The sequence below is a fragment of the Alligator mississippiensis genome, chromosome 7, assembly GCF_030867095.1.
Source record: "Alligator mississippiensis isolate rAllMis1 chromosome 7, rAllMis1, whole genome shotgun sequence".
Taxonomy (NCBI): Eukaryota; Metazoa; Chordata; order Crocodylia; family Alligatoridae; genus Alligator; species Alligator mississippiensis.
This window is the reverse complement of record NC_081830.1, coordinates 1912744-1938149: the sequence shown is the minus strand read 5'-3', so window position 1 is coordinate 1938149 and position 25406 is coordinate 1912744. Positions and strand designations below refer to the sequence as shown.

General features: G+C 51.9%; 1 protein-coding gene, 1 long non-coding RNA gene and 1 other non-coding gene across 5 annotated transcripts; 1 reads left to right on the top strand and 2 right to left on the bottom strand.

Moving 5' to 3' along the window:
• Positions 1–235: 235 nt before the first annotated feature.
• TRNAG-GCC (transfer RNA glycine (anticodon GCC)) lies at positions 236–306 on the bottom strand. Its single transcript has one exon. It is a non-coding gene; the product is annotated as a tRNA-Gly (tRNA).
• Positions 307–1320: 1014 nt separating this feature from the next.
• Positions 1321–16169, top strand: LOC132251630 (uncharacterized). Of its 2 annotated transcripts, XR_009463624.1 has the most exons (4): positions 1321–2272; positions 9237–9414; positions 12265–13126; positions 15405–16169. It is a non-coding gene; the product is annotated as an uncharacterized LOC132251630 (long non-coding RNA). The 2 variants fall into 2 exon arrangements; XR_009463623.1 differs by having other exon boundaries at positions 12265–16169.
• LOC132251579 (zinc finger protein 345-like) lies at positions 3757–21896 on the bottom strand. Of its 2 annotated transcripts, none has more exons than XM_059731447.1 (4): positions 21709–21896; positions 16402–16484; positions 11304–11407; positions 3757–8861 (listed from the first exon to the last, which is right to left on the bottom strand). In XM_059731447.1, the coding sequence occupies exons 1-4, from the start codon at positions 21715–21717 to the stop codon at positions 7141–7143; spliced, it is 1917 nt and encodes a 638-aa protein (XP_059587430.1). In that variant the 5' UTR covers positions 21718–21896; the 3' UTR covers positions 3757–7140. The 2 variants fall into 2 exon arrangements, with proteins under 2 accessions (XP_059587430.1, XP_059587429.1); XM_059731446.1 differs by lacking the exon at positions 21709–21896 and adding an exon at positions 21492–21672.
• Between the last annotated feature and the right edge of the window lie 3510 nt (positions 21897–25406).

Below are 25406 nucleotides of genomic sequence, written 5' to 3'. Positions count from 1 at the left end.
TGATTCTGCCTTAAGCAGGGGTTGGCCTGGATGTGACCTCCAGAGGTCCCTTCCAGCCAGACTTTGCCATGAGTCTGCAACTGATCCCTGTGCGTGACCCTGCTGTTAAAATATATGCTGACCCTAGACTGTAAGGCCAGAAGGGAGCTTGGAAGATCATCTGACCCAGCCCCCTGCACCAAGCGGGAATGACTACTGGAGGGTGGGGTGACCCAAAATATTCACCTGTCACTCCAGCATTGGCTGGGAATTGGACCCAGGTCTCCTGCATGGCAAGCAGGAATTCTGCCATTGAACCACCAATGCTTCACATGTGACCATCTTTAACATCTTTTTCTCAAAGTCGAAATGGAACAGTGCCATTTTGCAGAGCCCTTGTACAGACCCTGCTGTGGCTGCTGTTTAGTGAAATAAACTTCTTGCAAAAATGTCATAAATTAAACCAACAAAGGGGCCCTTTTAAGTGACACTAGGACAGGACAGGACAGGACAGGACAGGACAGGACAGGACAGGACAGAAAAGCTACTTTTAGGCTGTGTCTACACATGCATTTAAGTGCACCTAAATTTAATGTGCATTAGCTTAACGTGCATTAAATGAGTTTAAGCAGGCATCTACATGTGCAGACATTAAAGCTCATTAATGCTGTGTGTGGATTGATTTAGGACTAAAGTTAATCCCAAATCAGTCCATACACATGGTGTTAATGCACTTTAACACATCTATAAATTCATTAATGCATTTTAACTATTCACACCTAAATTTAATACCTGCATTTACAGGTATCAAATTTAGGTGTGAATATCCTAAATTAGGCATTTTTAATGCACATGAAGGACGCACACATGCAAATGTGCACCCTTAATGCACTTTAACTTGGGCTAAAGCACAGTCAAGCGTCACGTGTAGACGTGCCCTCATTCTGGAATAAGAGTATCCACATGGAGAGTTATGCCAGTATAACTGGCAGTCAGAAGGTTTCTCAAGTAGACAAGAAGCAGCTAGGGACCTGGTCAGGGCGATGTGGAAGCTGAGCTAATACACACCAGGAGGGTGAGCCAAAAGCTGTCAGGAAGTGTAATGTGTTTCAAATTGATGTTCGTTGTCTCAGCGAGGTGAGGAACATGTCCTGACATGTAGTGTGTGCTGCACAGGTAGTGATTGAGATCAGCACCTCCTCAGGGAACAGAGAGCAGGCTGGGCAGGTCCAGCAAGAAAGGAGGCTGCCTGGGGCACGGGTTGGGGCAGATGTTTTCCCAAAAGCCCTGCCAATCTGATTTCTCTACGGTGCTCTTGTAGAATTGCAGAAACATATAGAAGTCAGGCTGGAAGGGGCCTCTGGAGATCACATCTCATCCAACCCCATGCCAGAGGCAGGATCCTTAGCCAAACCATCCCAGACAAGTGATTGTCTAACCTATTACTAATGTAGCAGGCTTAGCTTTCAGAGCTGGGGTTGAGTCCCAGGCTGGAGATCCTGCTGTTTTGATTGGTGGAAGCCATCCACCAATCAGGAGGCAGCAACGGAAATAATATTATGCCCCTTTCCTGAGGGGAGGGGGGGGAGGAGCTCTCCTGGACCTGATTGAAGACTGCAAACTGGCAGGTCCGGAAGAGCTCAGAGGCGGAGCCTGGAGAGTATAAAAGGAGCTTGTGTGCCCAGCACAAAGGAGATGTGTTGAGACTGAGAAGAGAGAAGAGCAAGGCTTAGGAGAGTGGAGGAGAGCTGCTCAGCAAGGTGAAGCAGTAGCCCAGGAAGAGCCCCTGAAGACTTCAATCAGCGTGGAGCTGGGGACGGCTCCAGCAATTAGGCTCTCAGTACACAGCACCATGCACGGCGTCCAGACCCTGGGAGCTGTGTGAAGCGGCTCGGGTCTGCAACCTCTGGCATGCAGCCAGAGACATGGTGCACAGGCCGGTGTACAGAGCAGGATCTTTGGAGACCCCAGGACAGCTCAGGTCCTCAACCCCCAGAACAAGGCTGGGAGCTCAGTGCAGGAGGCGCTGGGAGCCGCTTGAGGTGGCTCAGGTCTACAGCTGCTGACACGGGGCAGCAGCTCAGTGCAGACGATGGTGCCCAGATGGTCCGGGAACAGACCGAGCCCCGGTGCTGCATAAGGCTGTCCAGGTCTCCAACCTCTAGCACAAGGCAAAGCACCCACTACACACAGCGGTGCACGTGGCCCTAAGCCAGGACAGTGGCAGGAAAACCCAATGGGCAACAGAGCCTGACCTGGAGAACAAGAGGCAACCCTCCAGGACTGTGGAATAGTAAGTTACCCTGGAGAGAGGGTCCCCACAGGGGAGGGACCCCCCAAGGATTGCAAAGGGGCACCACGTGGGCTGCTTCTGGGTGATAGCAGGGGAGCTTAGGAGTCTTTGGGGTCTTCCTCTCCTTTTTTCTTTCCCCCCACCTCCTTTCCTGTAGTGGTACCTTGGGAGTGGGGCCCCTGCCCTGGAGGGCACCCAGGTAGTCTAAGGGCTGCTGATTATATTTGTGGACTGTGCCTTCCAGTTTATATGAATAGTTTGAAGTAATAGTCTGTATATGAATGGAGTTATAAGGTTGCCCAATCAATATCCTTTGGTCTGGTTTGTTCTATTGTTCATCTGTAGTTTAAATGATAACTGGTGTGTATATATCTGTGTAGGTATATATTATAGGGCTCCACATCCAAATGAAAGCTGGGTAGAAACCAGTCATAGAGTTGTTCCACATTTTCAAGCACTAACTTCAGAAGTAGATGCCCTTTGTTTTCGTGTGATAACTACTTTGCACATGTGCCTGGTGTAAATCCATTGTACCACTTCCCAGCTCGTGGCATAATATACGTAGTGTAGCAAGGACCCTTGAGTAGCCTGCCAGTGCTGCTACTTCAAAAGCAAGCGCAGCCAGACTCAGCAACTGGGACCAGATGCGGTAGTTAGACCGCTGCCAGCTAGGCCTAACTACAGCAAGACAGCAGGCGTGCTACACAAGATGCTTGCCGCGCAGTAGCGTGCCAGTCAAAAACCACACTAACACACTCCTGTGCAGCGTTATCAGGCTACTGTGTAGTAAGTGTCACAAAACTGCGCTGGCACTATTGAGCAGTAACTGTAGTTACTGCACATGTAGTTAGTACTACATCAGGCAAGTACTTAACTAAATGCGCAGTAACTAAGGGGCATTAAGGAACATGTAGATGTGCCCAGTGATTCCTACCCTGGCACTGGCCTTTCTCCAGCAGTAACACCCCCCATATCACCCCTTGCCGCTGCCAATCCCCCGGCAGCGCTTTCCCTGTAATACCTTTAGGCATGCCTGGGTGTGTAAGATGCCCAGAAAGTGAGGGACCAACAAGCTGTGCAATTTTCTCCCATGCTCACCCTCATGGATGCATCAGGGCTGCTTCCCACCTGGCGTTAGGTAGCCTCAGCTTGGTCAGGTCCTACATGAGGTCTTCACAGTCCCAGACAATGACTGCCTGCACTGTCCCTTTACCGGATCATTCATGAACGCATTGGAGAGGCAAGGAAGACACCTTGGGCTTCACCGAGACTGAGAGCCAAGCTCGCTTGCCTTCCAAGGGGCCAAAATTGTACCCTGAAACCTTCCACCCCTCACCTATGGATGGCCTAAACACTCACTTTAATCTCCTGTGTTTCTGGGAGATGTCTTCCCAAACCACACTTCACCGCATCCCTCCATGCCTTCTCCAAAACCTGTCCCAAGGGACGTCCGCTTGAACGTACGCACAGACGATGCCCACAGCTTCTCCTTTATCCGCTAGTTTATTGACACGCTCAAAAGAACTCTAATAGATTAGTGAGGCACGAGTTTCCTTTGCGGGAGCCGTGCTGGTTAGACCCTAGCATATATCGTCTTCTTCTAGATGTTTGGTAACTCTATATTTCCATCATCGTTGCAACCAGGTGTGTTGGCTCCGGGGAGATGGAGCTCCCTGGTCCGTGGTTCTGGGATTAACCCTAACGCCTTTGGTAAAATTAGTCAGTCACAAAGCTGCGAGACACGCACATCCAAACAGAGGCTCTTCGGCCATAACATTCGGCATCTGTGTCGGGATCTCCCGCTGCGGAGCAAAAAAGCTCTTTGCTCTTTTCTGAGAAGGAAATGGATGGGAGGTTGCAGGAGAGAACCGCGGTGTCCGGGCTGCCGGTTTCCCATCTAACCCCCAAAGCTGCTGCCTAGACAAACCTTCTGAAAAGGAACAAACGTTCCTCGGGAGCTACGCTGGCTGACAGCGAGGCTTTTGGTGTGCATCTTTCTGAGGGCTGAAGGAACAGGGCTCATTGCCTGGCTTGCTCCCCCAGGCCGGCTCATTCACCTCATTTCTGGGATCCCGTCCAACTGAGGGGTGACTCATGACGATGGCACATGAGTGACGGGAGTACTTCCAAGCCTGAGATGGCTGGGCCAGCTGGAGTGCACACAGAGACCTACCAGCCCGAGATGGTGTCCAGTACTGATGTTGTCAGGGAAAGGAGGACACCCATCTGCTTCTCCTAGCACAAAACAGAGATAGTTAGAAAGTGGCTTAAACTCAGGAGCGTGGGGCTTCTGCGTCCCTGTTCACCCTCCCCTTCTTTGCTAGCAAAACTGGATAGTCTTGTTCTGCGCTCCCCTGCTCAGGCCCTCTGAGTGTGGCCCAGTCCCCTGCCTCAGCAGCAACCTGCAGCAGTGAATCCAACAGTCCAACCGCATGTTGGACCAAACAGCCCTAAGGAATCAGTGAAAGATGGGACCCCTGGTTAACTAGAGGGCCTTGGGGCCAGCAGCAAGAGCTGAGAGACCTGCAGGGGGAAGGAACAGTGTAATGAGGCAATGCACCAAGTTCAGGACCTTGATGGGTTTGCAAAATATACCCTGACTCTCATGTGTGCAGCTGCCCCACCCCACCCTGCATCTCCTGGAACGACACAGGGGCAAGCTCCCAGCCAGGGAAGGTCAGGGGAGCCAGAAGCTGCAAAAGTGAAAGGCAGGGACTATCTGTTTCCTCCCACCGTTGGACTTCTGCCTCAAGACACCAGCCAGCGGCCACATGGCTTTGTCAGCAGCCTCCAGCTGTCTCAGTCAAGTCAACACCCCTAGAGCCTGGCCCCCTGGCTTTGCCACCCCCCTTTCATAATGAGGGACAAAACAGAGGAATCAGCAAAAGGGAAAATGGAGTCCTAGCAGCGCCAGGGAAGTGGAGGGCAAGGGCTGCACCACAGCCATCCAGCAAATGTGGTGATTTCTTGGCCACGTGGGAGATGCGAAGCAGAAGGAAGCAACGTGGCATCAGGGTTGGTCCTGTAATGGGTGGGTATGATGGGGGTCAGTGCACACCAGGCTCTCGGTGACAGGATCCATGCGACGCCTCACTCCTGCAGGCCACAGTCTCCACCCAACTCTGCACAGGACGAGCGTAGCAGCTCTGGATCCTACATCTGCCCTGGGCTGACGGAAGACAGGCGTGGGTCTGTCCATGGTGGGCAGTGTCCTTTGCACAGGTGACTCCTGGCATCCCCTATGAGGATCTCCCTACCACCCTTGCCAGGCTCCTCATCCAGGCTGGCCTGGGGATCCTTTGCTAAGGCAGACGAGGGCGAGTGCACTCTGCTAGGGTGCCTCCAGCTCCCGGGCTGGGGAAGGAGGGAATCCCAGGATCCATCAGACTCTGCAGCGCAGCAGGGTGCCTGGGGCTGCTGGACTGGGGAAGCCCCACACGCTGCCTCCATCCCAGGGACCGTCTCTCTGGTAGGTCCAGGTGCGCTGGTATGGGGTGCGGAGCAAAAGGCGGTCACAAGAGTGTCCCTGGCTCAGGTGGGTCCAGGCAGTGCTCCCCCTGCCTTGGGGGTTGGTGGGGGTGAGCGAAGGGGGAGCAGACCCTTAAGTGAGGTGGCTCCATGCACTGCTCCCTTTGCCCTGGCATTGGTGGGAGCAGGGTTGTGCGTGCCCGGCCCCTAGCTGAGGTGGGTCTGGGCAGCGTTTCCCTGCCCTGGGGCTGACGGGGTGAGGGACATGTGTAACAGGGAGCTGAATGCTCCAGCTACTTTAAGGCAGGGGTTCCCAACCCCGGGCCACAAAGGGTTGGCTGCCAGACCCAAAGTGCCCGAGGACCAGCAAACCGTGGACTGGAAGTGACTGGCATGCTGCGGACCAGCAGCCAACCCTGCAGTATGCCAGTCGCTGCTGGTCCGCAGTTTGCCAGTCCGCGCTTTGTTGGTCCTCAGCATAAAAAGGTTGGGAACCCCTGCTTTAAGGGGAAAAAGGCTGCAAGGAGGGCTCAATCAGCATTCGAGGGAGATGCCTGACTGGAAAGGGCCAAGCTTAGGGTGTAAATAAGCCCAGATCCTGAGCTGGGTCGGCAGTCTGGTCCTGGAAGCCAACATGAGAAGAGCTCCTGAGCAGACTAGACAGAGACCACCGAAGGACGCCCAGAACACCTGCAGGTAATACAGGTAACAATGGCAGTTTAAGGTGGGACTAAGAGGTGAAAGTCCCAGCAATTGGTGGTTAAGAGGGACTATGCGGAGGTGGTCCCAATAGGCCCAGGAGCAAAGCTAGAGAGCCCACGGCCCAGGGAGAGGCCAAGAGAGTGCTGTGGACTGGGGCCAAGGGCCCATTAGATTGATTGAGACTGATTAGCAATAGTTGATTGACTAGTAACATCTGTGAGGCTTGGATGTGGGGCGAGGAGGCGGCCACAAAATCAGCCCTTAAGGCAGTGAGCAGATGAGATCTTGCTCAGGGATCCCTGGGGCAGCCTCCCGTTTCTAAATACAAGTTTACATCAAGGCATGGCTGGCGAGCAAAAGGGCAGGATGCTTAAAAGACAGGGTGAAACAGGGGCTGGGTCGCCGCCGGGGGGTGCATTGCACCCCGCCCCGGGGCCAGTCTTTGTTGAAGCATGCCAGGCCCCTAGCTGAGGTGGGTCCAGGCAATGCTCTCCTGCCCTGAGGCTGGCACAGTCGGGGTAGGGTGTGCTGGGCCCCTAGCTGAGGTGGATCTGGATACTGATCCCCTGCCCTGGGGCTGGTGAGGGTGGCATGTGCCAGGCCCCTAGCTGAGGTGGGTCCACACAATGCCCCCTTGCCTTGAGGCTGGCTGGGAGCAGGGGTGGGGTGGTGAAGGGGGCCAGAAGGGCAGGGGGCCCCTAGGTGAGGTGGGTACGCTGGTGTTTGCTGAAAGCAGAGCTCCAGCAGAAGCTCTTGCCACACTGGCCGCAGCGGTAGGGACGCTCGCCGGTGTGGGTGTTCTGGTGCTCAAGGAGGTTGGCGCTCTGCCGGAAGCTCTTGCCGCACTGCGGGCAGCGGTAGGGGCGCTCGCCGGTGTGGGTGCGCCGGTGCTTGATGAGGTGGGAGTTCTGGCAGAAGCTCTTGCCACACTGCGGGCAGGTGTAGGGGCGCTCGCCCGTGTGGGTGCGCTGGTGCTGGATGAGGTTGGAGCTCTGCCGGAAGCCCTTGCCACACTGCGTGCAGCGGTAGGGCCGCTCGCCGGTGTGCGTGATCTGGTGCTTCGCCAAGTAGGAGCCCAAGGCGAAGCTCTTGCCGCAGGTGGCACAGCGGTGCCGCTTCTCCCCGGCGTGCGTGCGCCGGTGCTCAGCCAGGTTGGAGCTCTGGCTGAAGATCTTCCCGCAGTCGGGGCACTTGTAGGGCTTCTCGCCCGTGTGCGTGACCTGGTGCCTCAGCAGCTTGGAGCTTTGCCCAAAGCTCTTCCCACACTCGGGGCACTTGTAGGGTTTCTCGGCGAGGCGACAGGCACGCCGATGCTCGGCCATCCGGCAGCTCCACAGGAAGCTGAGGCCGCACTGCGGGCACCGGAAGGGCTGCTCGCGCTGATGGTGCCGCAGCCCCGCGCTCTGAGCATAGCCCTTGCCGCAGGCCGAGCACCGGAAGGGCTTACCCTCGCCGTCGGCACTGTGCCGCAGCCGCTGGTGCCGCGCCAGCTTGGTGCTCTCGGGGAAGCGCTCCCCGCAGTCGGGGCAGGTGAACGCCTCATCGCCAGCGTGGGTGCGCTGGTGCACCTGCAGCGTGGCCCGCTGGTGGAAAGCCTCCCCGCACTCCGGGCACCGGTACGGCTTCTCCGCCCCATGCTGACTCTTGCGGTGAGCCGCCAGGGCAGCGCTCCAGCCAAAGCGCTCCCCGCACTCTCCGCAGCAGTAGGGCCCCCCGCTGGCTGCATGGGTGCGCTGGTGCTTGGCCAGGTCCGAGCTGACCACGAAGGCACGGCCACACTCCCCGCAGCGGTATGGCTTCTCCCCAGTGTGCGTGCGGCGATGGGTGACCAGCGTGGACTTGCGCCCGAAGGCGCGGCCGCACTCCTCACACCGGTATGGCTTCTCTCCGGTGTGGGTGCGCTGGTGATGCACCAGGGTAGAGCTCTGGCTGAAACGGGCTCCGCACTGATGGCACCGGAAGGGCTTCTCACCTGTGTGGATGCGCTGGTGCTCCAGGAGGGTGGAGCCGCGGCTGAAGCTCTTGCCGCACTCAGGGCAGCTGTGGGGCTTCTCGCCGGCGTGCGCCTTCTGATGCTCCAGCAGGGAGGAGCTCCAGGTGAAGGCCTTGCCGCACTGGATGCAGCGGTACGGACGCTCGCCAGTGTGCACCCGCTGGTGCTTAATGAGGTTGGAGCTCTGCGCAAAACCTTTCCCGCACTCCGAGCACCGGAACGGTTTGTCCTCGGCCTGCGCTGGCCGCTCCCCTGGCCGCCGCTGTCCCGTGCCCCCTCGGGTGCTGTTGTCCCCTTTGGACCGAGCTGGGAAAGACTCATCCGTTTCCTCCTCTTCCTCCTCCTCCTCTTCCTCCTCCTCCTCTTCGTCTGCCACGTCCCCAGTTTCTTCTTCCTCCTCTTCATTGTCGCTCAGGACCCCATCGTCTGCAAGAAGGAAAAGGGAAGGAAGGTAAAGCTCTGTCAGCCATGCTCAGGAGAGGGAGGGCCCGGCACCTCTTGGCCTGCCTGGGGAATCTCCCCCAAGGATCCCTGCCCATTGCCCCTGGATGAGCTGGTCGGGATTTCCCATTGCAACGATTTTCCCATGGAAAGTTTGGTTCCTGCCCCAAACTGAAAATTTTGAGCAGGAACCTTTCTATTTTGACAGAAAATTTCCATTTGGGGGAAAAAAAACTATTTTGAAAAAAAAGTCACAGCTCTCTGCCACCTGGATGACTTGCCTGGTGGGATAAGGGAGGCAGCTGGCCAAGGAGGCAGGCCTGAGGCTCACCGACGCTTCTGGGTATTTTTATTTCATAGGGGTGCACCGATACATCGGTCTAACATTGAACTGGCACCGATATAAAGAAAATTACCTACATCAGAAATCGTGCTTAAGTGGCTGATAATTTGGCTGATAAATGCACGTGCGCAGCTGCAGCGCAGCACATGGGCAGCAAAGAGCACAGCTGGCAGCATGGACAGCTGCTTGCAGCAGGTAAGTCTGGTGCAATAGGAGAGAAGGGGATGGGGCTTGTGGGGGCCGATGTAGGCCTCCACCATGGGGGAGAGTGAGGCTGGGGCAAGTGCTGCCCATTCGGGGCAGGGTGGACAGGGGATGAAGCCACAGCTCGCCTGGGGTGCATGGGAGGGACAGAAGGCAGCTCCCGCTGCCACATGCTGCTCATTTGCCGGTACCTGCTGCTGCTCCTGTCCCTTGCCCCAGCCCCTGGCCCTGCCTCACTCCCTCCCTCCTTAAACATGGAGATATGCCTCCTTAAATATCGGCTATGGGTATCGGCCCCCAAAATCCCTATTAGCGCACCCCTATTTCATTTTTATAAAAACTATATATTTTCTTTGCTATCACACTGATGACGGCAGGGAGTAACAATCCACTCGGGTCGTTTGTAACTGTCTCGGTAATTGTGTGAGCCTGGATATTAAAAGCAGTGGCTGGTCTAGTTAGTATGGGCTGCTTATCTTATGCTTGTTGTTCACAGGGTCAGACACTTTCTAATGGGAAAAAAAAAAGATTCAGTGGACTCGCTCGGTGCCAACTAGACTAGCAGGGGGTTTTAATATTTCAGAATTAATATTCCAGTCCAACCCAATCATCAAGCCAAAAACAATTAAAATACCAACTACAAATGCCCCAAAGTAGACTGTTATTTTACAGTCACTGTTTTACTAACCACAGTAAAATAAAACAAAACACCCAAGGAGATATAGCTACGGCCCAGGCAAACCCACTGCCTTTGAGCTGCAGACAGCGGGGCACCCTACAATGTTTTGTCCATAGAAATCATAGAGAATTAGAGCTGGAAGGGATCTCCAGAGGTCACCTAGTCCAACCCCTGCTTGAGGCAGGATCATCCCTCTCCCAAATGTCCCATACAACTCCATAATCTGAGGTCTGCATAAAACTACCATCAACCCTGACACAAGACAGAATGGCAACCTGCCTGACTTATAGTGCAGGGTCTGAGCCACATCCCAGCCCTGTCCTTGGCCTTTGGCAAGTGACCCCTACCTGTGCCTCTCTGGGAGCCTAGGCATGGGTGGCTCTGTAGAAGGCAGCTCATTCTCCCCACCCTTTTATCTATTCAGACCAGAGGTAGCAAACATATGGCTACCAGCAGGCCACTGGAAGTTAGAGATCTTCTGGCTGGTTGAAGGGCAGTGCCCATGGCCCATTCTCACTTGGGTCAGGTGTGCAGCTGTCATGCCCACCCCTGGGAAAGGGTCTACAATGAACCTAATAGAAATTCTAGCCATGAATTTTAAAAAGCCACTGAGTCCTGAACTTCAAGGCACATAATGACCGTCTTTGGGGACCCCTTGCACTCTGCGACTGGGGGGGGACCTTGCTGGCTTGTCTGTATGGCCCTGAGTGCCACAAGGGCCTAGTCTATCACTACAGCACATGTAATTCATGGGAGTGGACAGTGCCTCTGCAGTGGCCTCGCTGATGCATTTCTAGGCATGGAGCATGCTAAAAAAGCAAGGCATCTTCAGAGCCGCTGCAAAGCGCCAGGCCACGGGAGCGTAGTTTAGCACCTTCCTAACCTTTCCTGGCCTGCAGAACTCACCATGAGGCCCAAAGCTCAGACCCGGGACCAGATAACTGAAGCTCTGATGGCTGGAAGAGCTAATTCTAACCACATGGCCCTCCTTGGGTTGGAAGCAGCTCCTCCATGGCAATTGGAGACCCGACAAGGCAGTGAGATTAACCCACATCAACCTGCCGGAGCGTTCTCACAGCTCCCACTGTGGGACAGGACACCACGTATTGATTTGATCAGGCAAGTCCACGTTGCTCAGCCTTCCCCTCTCCCACCCGAGATGATCCAGGATCCCCCCCAGTCTGCTCCACCTATTCCTCACCTGTCAGGACCACCCGGACGGTCTCCCTCTCGTCCGAGTCCGGGTCACACGTCTCCTCCCCCGGCTCCATCCAGGAAAAAGTGGCTGAGGGTGCCATCGGGAACCTGGCCCAGGCAGAGAGAAGAAAGGAGGTGGCTGTTAGCTGGTGTGGGGACCCCGGCATTGCTCAGAAAGATGCCAGTCCCCCAGGGGCAAGCAGGAAACAGACACATAATGGGGAGCCTCTGGTTTTCCATGAAGTGCCCGTAATTTAAAAAATGTCAGAGAGTAGCAGGACTGACAGAGCCCCCGGGAGGTCACATATAGCCTCAACCCCCAGCTCAAGACATGGTCATCCCCCACTAAACCATCCCAGTCGAGTGTCTGTCCAACCTGACCTTGAAAACACTCAGGGGTGCAGATCCCACCATCTCTCTGGGCAGCTTGTTCCAGTGCTGAACCACCCTCCCGGTAAGAAAGTCCTTCCTAATACCCAACCTCAATCTCCCCTCGCTGCAATGTAAGACTTGCTCCCTGTTGTCTCCTGTAGCCGCACAGAATAATCTATCTCTACAGAATCATACAAAATTAGGGCTGGAAGGGACTTTGGGAGGCCATCTAGTGCTACCCCTGCTCAAAGCAGCACCAGCCCCAACTAGATCCCAGCCAGGGGTTTGTCTAGCAGGTCTTAAACCTCCAGCTTCTCTGGGTAGTCTGTTCTGGTACTTTACTACCCTCCTAGTGAAAAAGTTGTTCCTAATATCCAACTTCCCTTGCTGCAACCTGGAGCCATTACTCCCTGTTCTGTCATCGGCCGCCACCGAGCAGTAGAGCTCCATCCTCTTTATGAGCAATCATCAGCTATCTAAATATTGCTATTAAATCCCTCTGAGACTTCCCTTCACCAAGCTAAATTATCCCAGGTCCTTCAGCCCTTCCTTGTATGTCAAGTTTTCCAGACCTCTTGTCTCTCTCCCCCCAGATTCTCCGTACACTTCCTGTATCTTCCTCGAAACGCAGGGCCCAAAACTGGACACGTTTTACCTCGCCAGTGCCAAATAAAGCAGGATGACTCAAAGGTGGGTAGCCCATCACTGCTGCTTTCTGTGCACACAAGAGACCGATGGAAAGGCACTTGGGCACCCCAGGGACACATAAGCCTCGAGGGTAGGGTAGCAGGGAGAGGGGCAGGGCTGTTAGCTCAGCTCCTTACCCCAAAAATGGGGCATTTACAGGGCAATTGCAGGGGTACCCTCCAAATGCATCATGACAAAGAGGACACTGAGTGACAGGGACAGCTCAGCAGTGGGAGTCTGAAGTGGAGGTTTTGGGGCAAACACCAGGACTCAGCAGGATTTTGGTGGCCCAGGAAGCTCCTTTCTGGACCACGGCTTTCTCCAGCACCTGAATCCTACCAATGGACATGTGGGGGTCTCTCTGCACAAGCCCCGCTCCAGCCCAGGCCAGAGTTGGCAGTAGGGAGGCCAAGGGGAAGCTCTCCAGCTTGGTTATGCAAGATCCAGTCACAATGGCTGAGGTCAGTCTTCTCATAGGATCATACATCAGGATGGCTTCAAGAGACCTCCCAAAGCCACATCTAATCCAGACCCGTGCTCAAGGCAAGATCCTCCCTGACTAAACCATCTCAGCTGACCTGCTCTTGACAACTTCCAAGCACGGAGATGCCACAATATCCATAAGCAACCTCTTCCAATGCTTGACCACCCTCGTAGTCAGAAAGCTCCTCTTCATCTCCAACCTCCATCTCCCCTGCTACAGCTTGAGGCCACCGCTCCAAGTCTTATGGCCACAGAGGAAAGCCCATCTCCATCCTCTCTATTCAGGTATTTAAAGACTTGGATCATATCCTTCTCCAAATTAAATTGCCCTAACTTTCTGCCTTTCCTCATAAATCATGCTTCCCAGGCGCTTAATAATTATTATTTTTTGCTCTGCGCTGAAATCCTTCCAAACTATTCACATCCTACTGGAAGTGTGGGGCCCAAAACTGGACACAGGACTCCAGGTGAGGTCACACCAGTGCTGAATAGAGAGAAAGACCCACTTCCCTGGATCTGCAAGCGACATCCCAAAATGCTGATGTGTTGGGTTTTTTTGTGGTGGCTTTTCTAAAGTTATTCTTTTTCTCCTACTTTGTTCTCCGATACGCTTGTCCTATAAGTCATTTTGCTCTCTTGCCATTATTGGGAAGGGCAGCATAGGAAACACCTAAATAAATCCATTCCCAACACAGTTTGGGACTTGCAGGCCCCGTCACAGGGAGCGGGTCTTGGAAAGCCTGCAGCGGGGAATGTGTGGGAACCACACACAAACCAGCTGCAGGGCTGGGATCTGTGGGCATGCAGATAGAAAGTTGGAAAGGACAAACCTCTTCTGCAGGGAAGCAAACAGACTCATGCTATTGCCAAGACCAGCGATTAGGTCCTGGCAATACATCAACTGCTCTCCTTAAATCAACCCTATTGTAATAGATAACCTGGGGTTCCTTTTTCTTTAATTTTGGTTGAAGTCTTTAGCAGTTTCCTTTCCCCGCCTACAGTCAAAGTGATGGGATGATGCACATCGTTGGCATCGGGGACTACGATCGGGGTCAGTGGCCAGACCTGACAGCTTCGGTCACGGGGGCAAGAAACTCTGGGAGTAAGAGGCCAAGACTGATGGCTGTAAAAGCTTGTACATGAAATACAAAATAATGGTGCCTCTTGCACCAAAGTGCAAGATAGCAGCTGGGGCAAGATTGGGTTGTGGTAACAAGTCTGCCACCAAGAAAATCAAACTCCACTGATGGCTTGCAGCCCATTAGGTGTAAGAGAGTGGAGCTTACGGTACCAAATACCAGACCCTTGCCATAAGACGGTAACAGTCCTCAACCTTTCACCACACCTGAGCCAAAAACAAATCGAAGTGTTGGTTCAAATGATGGGCAAAGACCTGATGCACTCATTACATGCATATAACATGACTCAGAGAGCAAGCCAGAAAGCCAAAAGGCCTGGGGAGAAATGGAGGGATGTGGATATGCATCTCAACTGAGATGCAGTGAGCTAAGTGTCACTAAAGGAAACAAAAGAACTCAAATATCCACTTCAAAGTAAAGCCTGTAAGAGAGAGGAGAAAAGCCAAGGTGCACTGAAAACATGACTGTCAATATATCCTGGTTAACACATTCCCCCTCTGATTAAGACCTATTTCCCAAAGCAAACATCCAATACCCGGTCTAAAGTTTTACCAGTGTCTCCATGCTTATTATGCTAAATCGGCCTCTGTGACTGCATCTAACCTACTTCACACCTATTGTCTGATCCGCACTGCCTGGCATTTGCATTCATTAAGGCATCTCCCTCAAAACAGGCCGTTAATCTCTAAATGTTTATTATGCTAAACCAGTGTATCTTCCTGAAATCGCACCTAATGTACCCAACAGCCTCTGATCCATTTACATTTTAACAAACCTGCTTTGGTCTAAGAAAAGGCATCCCAGAAACTTGTAACATCTTCCCTTAATCAAGATCTCTCTCAAAACGGGGGTGTAGGTTGTAGCCGTGTTGATCTAAGGACACAGGCAGACAAGGCTCTTTGGGTACATCTGATTTGGGGGTTGGACTCGATGATCTATTGAGGTCACTTTCGACCCTAACATCTATGAATTTATGGATCTCTTGTATTAGACCAGCTCATGTAGTTGGACAAAATCTTCTTTGCAAGCTCCACTCTCTCTTACATCTAATGGGTTGCAAGCCGGTAGCGTGTTTGATTGTCTTTGCAAGCTTGCACAGAAGAATTTGTCCAACTATGTGAGTTGGTCTAATATGAGATCAGATTTACCCAAAGAGCCTTGTCTCTCCCTCTCTCAAAACAGGCATTCGATGTCTGTCAAAGATCTCCAAAAGCCATTTGATGCAGCTCCATTGTTAAAATAACTACCCAAAGACAGACTTCTGCAATCAGCTTCCTCAAGGGACCTCATTCGATCAATACCCAATCCCAGTCGATCCCAAACGGAACAAAAGCTTGCAAACACCACACAGACCAGATGCAAGTGTAATATGTTAATGCTGCCCTCACCTGCTTTGTTCTGACTTTGATTAATCAACTCTCCAGGAGGAATGCTTTGAAGCTACACAATTCACACAGTACAAAAAGCAAGACAGACCTGCCAGCAAGGTGTGCGGTCCAGGGAAGATCAGAAAGCCATCCTGCACCTAAAATGGGACTATGTGAAATGTGCTGGGACTACAGGAAGAGAGAAGAGGATGAGGGGAAAGAAATGGCAGGCCTCATATGGAGGAGAGGGGTCTGGAATAGGCTTTTTCAGGGGCAGGCCCTCCGAGGAGGGTACGGGTACGGAGATGGGTGCACGGATACACAGCGCAAACTGTGTAATGGGTTTTTTATTGTTTAACTGTCAAAGTGTGCTTTGATCTGCCAGGTGAACCACGGGGGCTGTTTGGCAGTGTTGGAGGTAAAGTTTATATATGTATTTATTTATTCTCTACTCATTTATATAGAGAGAAACGAATAGTTTTGCACCAAAAAAAATAGCTACCCTGCATCCAGCCCACAAGTAAAGGACCCGCACTCTGTGAAGCTGTACAAGAATTGCTTCCTGCCTGCTCTTGCAACTAAGATAATGCAAGGACTAATAACACTTCGTTTATTGAATAGTAAGGAAAAGTCTTTTTGGCTTTTCCTGAGTAAATCTGATATCTTTTATCAGACCAAGTCAAATAGTTGGAAACATTCTTCTTTGCAAGCTTTCGGGTATAAATACCCTTCGTCAGACCGAGGAAGCACCTGTGTTTTTCTGCTGTTTCGTTTTATAGTTTGTTGGTAGTTATTAAAGCAAGCCTTTCTGCTATTCAGCAACCGAGCGTTGTGGCAGTTCTTAAAAGCGCTAAGTTTAGAAATGAGCTGTCTAAGCGCAACGTAGACTAACAGGGTCCACGGTGACGTCCCCCAGGCTGGAGGAGCTCCCCGCCAAGGAGCCCTGCACCTCGCTCAGCAGCACCTGCCTGGTCCCTTCAGGCCCAGAGCTGCGCAAGCCTTGGGGCAGACAGACAGCCCCTGACCCCGCAAGGACGCGACCCTACCCCATTACCTCTCAGCACTGGGGTCCACCAGGGGGAAGGGGCCGTTGCTCTCATTGTCCACCAGGAAGTCCGGGTAGGTCGCGGGCTCAACCTAGGGGCGGGGAAGGAGGAAGAAGAGCATCACGCGGAGGCACCGATTGGGGACCTGGACTCTGAGAGGGGAAGGAGACTGTCCCCCTGCTGTGGGGGGAGCAGGGCCACGGAGCCTGGGCTCAGCACACGTACACACACACGTCACACACACAGGTGGGTAGGGCAAACAATCACACCAACATACAGGCCCTTCCTCCAACAGAGGAGCATGCACACTTGTACACAAATGCACACACACACACACAGGTCCTGGATAAATTGCACCCCAAGCCCACAAACACTCTACCCTCATGTAAACTACACACACACACACACATATGGGTAGGGCAAACAATCACACCAACATACAGGCCCTTCCTCCAACATAAGAGCAGCACGCTTGTACACAAATGCACACATGGGTCCTGGATAAATTTCACCCCAAGCCCACACACACACACTTTCCGCACTCAGGTAAGCTGTACACACACACACACACACACGCTCTGTTAGGGCAAACAATCACACCAACATCCTTCCTCCAACAGAGGAGCATGCACACTTGTATACAAGCACAAGATGTACATTTGTACACTTGTTACAGGAAATAATGGCCACAAGCTAGCAGAGAGCAGATTTAGACTGGACATTAGGAAGAACTTCTTCACAGTTCGAGCGGCCAAAGTCTGGAACGGGCTCCCAAGGGAGGTGGTGCTCTCCCCTACCCTGGGGGTCTTCCAGAGGAGGTTGGATATGCATCTGGCTGGGGTCGTCTAGACCCAGCACTCTTTCCTGCTTATGCAGGGGGTTGGACTCGATGGTCTATTGAGGTCCCTTCCGACCCTAGCATCTATGAATCTATGAATCTATAAACACACAAACAGATTCTGGATAAATTGCACCCCAAGTCCACACACACACTTTCTGACCTCAAGTAAACTGTACACACACACACTCCCTCTTCTTGGTAAATGTGACGGAGCCACATGCATGAATTTTGAGATGTAAGTACACATGCATGCACACACATGTAAGCACAGATACCCACACCCCTAAACGACATTTCAAGCACACGCACACACACAGGCAGAGTGTGCCCAAGTTTTAAAAGTCGCACAAAATGTGGTCCTAAAAATGAAGTCCCTCACACACACACACATTGTACCTGAGGGTAACACCTCCATTCCCAACACATACACACATTCAAATACATTGTTTATACACAGACACCTCCCATTGCATGCACTCTATCACACTCACACACACCCCCGCCGGGGTAAATTTCACATACCCACACCCCCATATAAATCTCAAACACATGGGCATATAGACACCTGCACCCCCCAAGGTAAATCTCTCTTACACACTCTCACAAAGTACTTAAGGGAAAACATACTCCCTCTACACATACACACTTATACCAAGGGTAAATTTCACATTCACACACAAATGCACATAAATCCCAAACATATGTGCACACAGACATCCACTCTCTGACACACACACATTACCTAGGGGGGTAAGCCCCTCCCCAAAAACACACACATGCATACACATTTGGGGTAAATTCACACACACACACACACACACACACACACACACCCCGCAAGCACAGGTGCACACACTCCTCTCCCTCTGACACACAAACAAGTTACGCAAGGGTAACCCACCCTAAACATACACAGGCATCTGGGGTAAACTGTGCACATACGAGAGGACACGCTCCAAACATGTGCACACGCACACACTCCTCTCCCTCTGATACACAAGTTACCTGTGGGTAATCCACCCCCCGCAACACCCCCCCCCCATTATATCTAGGGTAAACTTCACACTCACACACACACACACACACACACACAGACATACACACTCTGTCTCTCCCTCCCTCCCCCACAGACACAGGGCAAACCCAAAAAATACACACATATCTGGGGTAAATTCACACACGTACACGCGCACTCCGAATACACATGCACACAGGCATATACATCCCTCTCTCTCTAACACACACACAAGTTATCTAAGGGTAACCCCCCTCTACCACCACCAAAAAAACCCAGACACACATACGTATATGGAGTAAAATTCACACACACACACACACACACACACTCCAAACACATGTGCACATCCATTCCCTTCACACACACACACACACACACACACACACACACACACACACACACGGTACCCACAGGTAATCCCTCCACCTCCTCCCAAACACATCGGGGTAAATTTCACATGCACACACATTCCAGACGTGTGCACCAGACACCCTCTCTCCTGCACACCTACACACAAGTTACCCAAGGGTAACCCCCCCAACACACACACACTCTCCAAACACATGTGCACAACAACACAGACACACACATCTGAAGTAAATTTGACACGCACACATATACAAGAGGGGAAATTTCACACACACACTCCAAACGTGCACACACACACATATATATATAACGGGTAAATTCCACACACACATGCATCTGTGGGAAATTTCACACACGTTCTCTCTCTTTCTCCAAACGTGCACAACAACACACACGCATCTGAAGTAAATTTCACACATGCACGTGCACACGCATAGACAACCAGGGTAAATTTCACACACCCTAAACACATATTTATGCACAAACATATTCACAACTCAGATAAATTCCACACACACACTTTCTCCAGACCCATGTGCACAACCCAGATACACACACCTGAAGCACATTTCATACACACACACACACACACACACACACACACCCAGAGTAAATTCCACACACACATGCATCTGAGAAAAATTTCACACACACGCTCTCTCTTTCCAAGCACAAGTACAACAAACACATCTGAAGCAAATTTCACGCACACACACACGTATACAGAGCTGAGGTAAATTGCATACACGGACAGACACTCTCTCTCCAAGCACATGTGCACAACACAGACGCACACACAGCTGAAGCAAATTTCACCAACACACACACACAACCAGGGTAAATTTCATACACATTCCAAACACACATGCACGCATACACATATACACAGCCGGGGTAAATTACACACACACGTGAGCATGGACACAGACCTGGGGGAAATTTTACACGCATTCTCCTAACATGCACACAGATACACAACACACATCTGGAATCAATTTCACACACACACAACCATAGTAAATTCCACATAAACAGGCATCTGTGGGAAATTTCACATGTACACTGTCTGTCTGTCCCTTTCCAAGCATGTATACAACAAACACACACATCTGAAGCAAATTTTGCACACACACACACACACACACTCCTAACACAACTGGGGTAAACTGCACACACACTTGAGAAACACATGTACACAACACAGATACACACGTCTGAAGTATATTTCACATACGTGCACACACACAACCAGGGTAAATATCATACACACTCCAAACACATGTGCATGCACACATATATAACACAACCAAGGCAAATTTAACACGCTCTTTCTCTCTCTCTCTCTCTCCAAACATGTGTGCACAACAGCACAGACACACAATTCTGAAGCAAATTTCACAAACACATATACACAACCAGGGGGTAAATTTCACGCACACTCACACACACACACACCCAGGGGAAATGTTACACACTCTCCAAACACATGTGCACGACACAGATACACGTCTGAAGTATATTTCACACATGCGTGCAACTGGGGTAAATTTCATACAGACTCCAAACACACGTGCATATATACACATATACACAAGCAGGGTAAATTATAGAAACACACGTGCACGCACGCACCTGGGGGAAATGTTACACACACTCTCCAAACACATGTGCACAACACAGATACACACGTCTAAAGTATATTTCACACACACAACTGGGGTAAATTTCATTACAGACTCCAAACACGTGTGTATACATACACATATACACAGCCAAGGTAAATTGCACACACACGCGCGCGCGCATGCAAGCACCTGAGGGGAAATGTTACATACACTCTCCAAACATGTGCACAACACAGATACACATATTTAAAGTATATTTCACACACACATACACACACACACAACTGGGGTAAATTTCATTACAGACTCCAAACACATGTGCATACATACACATATACACAGCCAGGGTAAATTACACACACAAACACGCACGCATACACCTGGGGGGAAATGTTACACACGCTCTCCAAACACATGTGCACAACACAGATACACACACCTGAAGTCAATTTCACACACACACACAACCAGGGTAAATCTCACATACACACACACTCCAAACACACGTGCACATCACAGATACAAGTCTAAAGTCAATTTCACACACACACACACACACCCCCCAGGGTAAATCTCACATACACACACACACATATACACACACACTCCAAACACATGTGCGCACACACACATGCATATACACAAGCAGGGTAAATCTCACATACACACACACTCCAAACACACGTGCACATCACAGATACACGTCTAAAGTCAATTTCACACACACACACACACACACACACCCCCCCAGGGTAAATCTCACATACACACACACACACACACACTCCAAACACACGTGCACATCACAGATACACACATCTAAAGTCAATTTCACACACACACACACACACACACACACCCCCCAGGGTAAATCTCACATACACACACACACATATACACACACACTCCAAACACATGTGCGCACACACACATGCATATACACAAGCAGGGTAAATCTCACATACACACACTCCAAACACATGTGCACATCACAGATACACACATCTAAAGTCAATTTCACACACACACACCCCCCCAGGGTAAATCTCACATACATATATACACACACACTCCAAACACACGTGCGTGCACGCACACATGCATATACACAACGGGGGTGGATCTCACACACACACACTCCAAACACATGTGCGTGCGCACACACACACACACATGCATATACACAACGGGGGTGGACCTCACATGCGCACACACGCATGCATATACACAAGCGGGGTAACTTACACACACACCCATGCGGGGGGGGGGGGGATAAACTGCAGAGCAGAGCAGAGCACACGTGTCGTGTCCCGTCCCGTCCCGTCCCCCCCCCAGCCCCGGTGCGGCGCGGCGCGGCGCTGCGCGGTGCGGTGCTGTGCGGGCGCCGCCCGCGCTCGGGCCCTTTGTGCTGCCCGCACCCCGGGCCGGGCCTCCCGCTCCCGGCCGCGGCCGCAGCACTCACCTCCTCCATCGCCCCCCGCTGACTCCACCCCCGGCTGCGAGCTAGCGAGCGCCCCCTCCCCTCCCCTCCCCTCCCCTCCCTCCGCCTTTGTCCCGCTGCAGCGCGGCAGGGGTTAAAATCCGGGGACAAAGCTGGGAGGCCGCGCGGTGCGTGTGTGCATGCGTGTGCCGGGCGGGCACGCTCCTCCCCCGGCTCAGGCCACCGGCTCAGCCCCCACCCCTTCCTTCCCCTTCCCTTCCCCTTCCTGCCCGGGTGGCAGCTCCGTGCCAAGCGGGACCGGCGCGGGGGTTTCCCAGCCCTGCGCGCCCCTACCCTCACCCTCACCCTGCTGCAAGAGCGAGGTTTTGCCCCTGCAAGACAGGAGGGGAACCATATCAGCCCCTCCAAATGACCCCACAGGCCTGAAGAAGGGTGCTTGTGCCACAAAGTTTGCAAAGAACATTTTTTTTTCCACCTATTTAGTTGGCCTAATAAAAGATACCACATCTAACGAGCCTTGTCTGGGCACTTTTCCTCGCAGGCCTCCGGCTCTGTGTGGCACCGGCCTATTTGACATATAGGGCCATGGGGGCTCGAGTCCCACGAAGCAATGGTTAGCCCACTTATTGGGGTGCCGCGGACGAGTCTGGGGATATCCCGGGTCAGACCTGCCACAGAAACAATAAGCCCCTGCAGTACCGGGGGCTGCTAGTGACACGTTACAAATGATTTGGGAACAAATAATAATGAAAACAGGGACAAGACCGGGTTTTGAGGCATTGGACGTTGATGTGGAGGTTGCAACGTTGCAGTATTTTATAGGAGCCCCTCCACGTTGCTACCAACCCTTCCTAGATTTGGTAGGCATTCGGGCTGGAAGGCACCTCTGGAGACCTTCGGGTCCAGCCCCCCGCCCCAAGGGGCAGGAACTGGGCTCAGGTCAGATCGCCCCAGCGAGATAAGCATCCAGATGTTTTTTTAAAGGTACAGGCTTTCTAGTTGAGATCTGCATTCATCTTCCGAAGCATGTGCAAGCTTGCATGCCTAATATTCGGTGGCACCCTGCGGCATTTTGTGGAGCCCCGGTTGAGAATCGCTGCCTTAAAGACGAACTGGGCTCCCGCAGGTCACAACCCGCTTTGCTGGAGGCTGAAGGGGCACGCTCTTCTTACCCGCTTCCTCCTCCCCAGTGCGTGGGCCAGTAAAGCTGATCCCCCTTTTCCTAGTCAACCCCACTTTCATGCCACACCCCTGTAGCTGGGGGTTCATTTCCTCATAGAAACCAACTTTGCCCCTCCCTGGGACTGTGACAGCAACAGCAATTCCCAGCACAGCTCTCTGCACCTTAATTACTCAGCTCTCAGCACCTTAATTACTCGCTGGCTAAAAAAACTCCGCAGGTAGGCACTAAAGCCATGCGCTGAGCTTGCAACATGTGGGAGCGACCTCCCACCCATGCCATTACAGGCCCATCTCATCAAACCAGCAAGGCTAACAAATAGCCATGAGGAGGGATGGGTGGGATGGATTTTAGCATGGGCTAGCCACCCCAGGTTTGAACTCCTGAGGACCTCTCGAGCCCTACTGGTAGAAGCATAGAGAAGCCAGGCTGGAAGGACATCTAAGAATATAAGAACTGCCATTTACTGGGTCAGACCCTAGGTCCGTCTTGCCCAGTCTCCTTTTCTTTCTGCAGAGGGCCAGTAGACCGTAAGAACAAAATCACGTCTGGCCATGGCCAGCAGAGAGACAAGGTCCGGGCTAAGGCTAAGTCTAGGTTTTCCTGGGCCCTGTAGGCCAAGGGCAAGTGAGATATGTGCAAATTTGGACCTAGACTTGGAAACATTCGTAACACAAAAGCCCCTCCGTGTCACGCAGCGGCAGAGAGCGGACACCGGAAGGGAGAGTGAACGGGGTCTGACCGGGGTTTTCTCTGCTCTTCCTCTTGTCGTGGAAACACACGCAACATACTTTTGGGTCAGGTCAGCAGAAGCTTTTATTTAAAAGAAACTACAGCTGTAGGGGGAGTTCCAAAGTGACATGGATTTCCCAAGCACTTGGAAGGGGTTCTCCCCCAAGAGCAAAATCAGGAGGCTTATATACTTTTTAACAGTTGCTTACAACTCACGTGATCATACAGTGAAATTAGCATGAAAAGCGGCTATAATATTACTTAATTATTTCTTTGCTGTTATCAAGATGGGAACTAATGGGGGAGGCGAGGTTAGTTCACAAACCTCCTTCTTGAACCTGGAAATGAAATTTGTATATGCTTTTTTGCTACCTTCAAGGCCGCGGTGAGCGAAGAAGTTGCAGAGGAGTTACAAAGAACAAACACTTGAAGTTGCAGAGGAGTTACAAAGAACAAACACTTGAAGTTGCAGAGGAGTTACAAAGAACAAACACTTACCCTTATCTCTTCTACTGTACAGAGCCAGCAATTCTCCACAAAGCGGTTATGTCATCTTATAACTAAAATAATCAAAGTTTAAGGCATATATTTTTTCTGATTCCACACTCTCTCACTTGCAGCCTCCTGCATTTCAGGCCTGGGAAGTTCTGATTTGGAGACCGTGCCCTTCACTCCCATGCTCACTACCTACTGATAACCCTTTCCTCCAAGGATAGGTCCCATCTCTTTTTAATCTAGCCTGACCCTCAATGTACACCATATCTGAGGGCAAAAATCCCAGCCTTCAATGACACGCTGGGTGAAAAAGAACTTTCTTGTGTTAGTTTTCAACTTGCTACCTAGTAGCTTCATTTTGTGACCTCTTATTCTTGTGTTGGGAGAGAGTCAATAATACATTCCTGTTCACTTTCTCTTATCGAGTCATAGCTTTGTGAGGCTGGAGGGGACCTTGGCAGATCATCGGGGCCAGCCCCCTGCACCAAGCAGGAAAGACAAGTGACCCCAGCAAGGTGACCGTCCAGTCTCCTCTTGAAGATTACCAGGGTAGGTGATCACACCTGTATCTGCAGCCTATCTTCAAGCATGACCACACTTCCCCATAGCTTGGTGTCGCCCGTGAACTTGGCCAGCGAGCTCTTCACCCCCACATCCAAATCATTGATAAAGATGTTGAAAAGCACTGGACCAAGCACTGACCCCTGCGGGACACCACTGCCCACCTCTCGCCAGGACCACGTAGATCCATTCAATAGCACTCCCTGGGTCCTGCCCTGCAACCAGCTCCCTACCCACCTGACTGTCTCAGGGTTGAGCCCACAGTCCTCCAATTTGCTCATGAGAACAGTGTGGGATACCAAATCAAAGGCCTTTTGGAAGTCAAGGTATATACAACGTCAACCTCCTCACCCTTATCCAGGTGGCAAGTTACCTGATTGCAAACAAGATAAGGTTGGTGAGACAAGACCTGCCCACGACGGCTGGTCTTCGCTATTTAGTATTTTGCAACCCTGATCGTGTCTCCCCTCGAGCCTCGCTTTTCTAAACCGAATAGGCCTTGCCTATGTAGTGTCTCCTCATATGGGAGTCCCTCCATCAGCATCCTTGTTGCGCTTCTCTGGCCCACCTGTATTTTTCTGCAATGCTTATGAAGTCACGACTAGTGCAACCCCCTGCCTGAAGTGAGCCCGTCCCTACCCCAACTCTCCTGTGCAAATCCATTAGCAAAATGACTCTTGCTAGTGTAGCAGGCTCACCATTCAGAGCTTGGGTTGAGTCCTGCTGTTTTGATTGGTGGAGCCCATCCACC

Bases quoted from the DNA above. Each gene is read 5' to 3' on its own strand.
- LOC132251579 (XM_059731446.1), bottom strand. The intron at 11,408-16,401 runs GTAATGGGGTAG...TGCCTGGGCCAG, and splicing joins GTGGACCCCAGTGCTGAGAG to GTTCCCGATGGCACCCTCAG. The intron at 8,862-11,303 runs GTGAGGAATAGG...TCCTTCTTGCAG, and splicing joins CGTCCGGGTGGTCCTGACAG to ACGATGGGGTCCTGAGCGAC.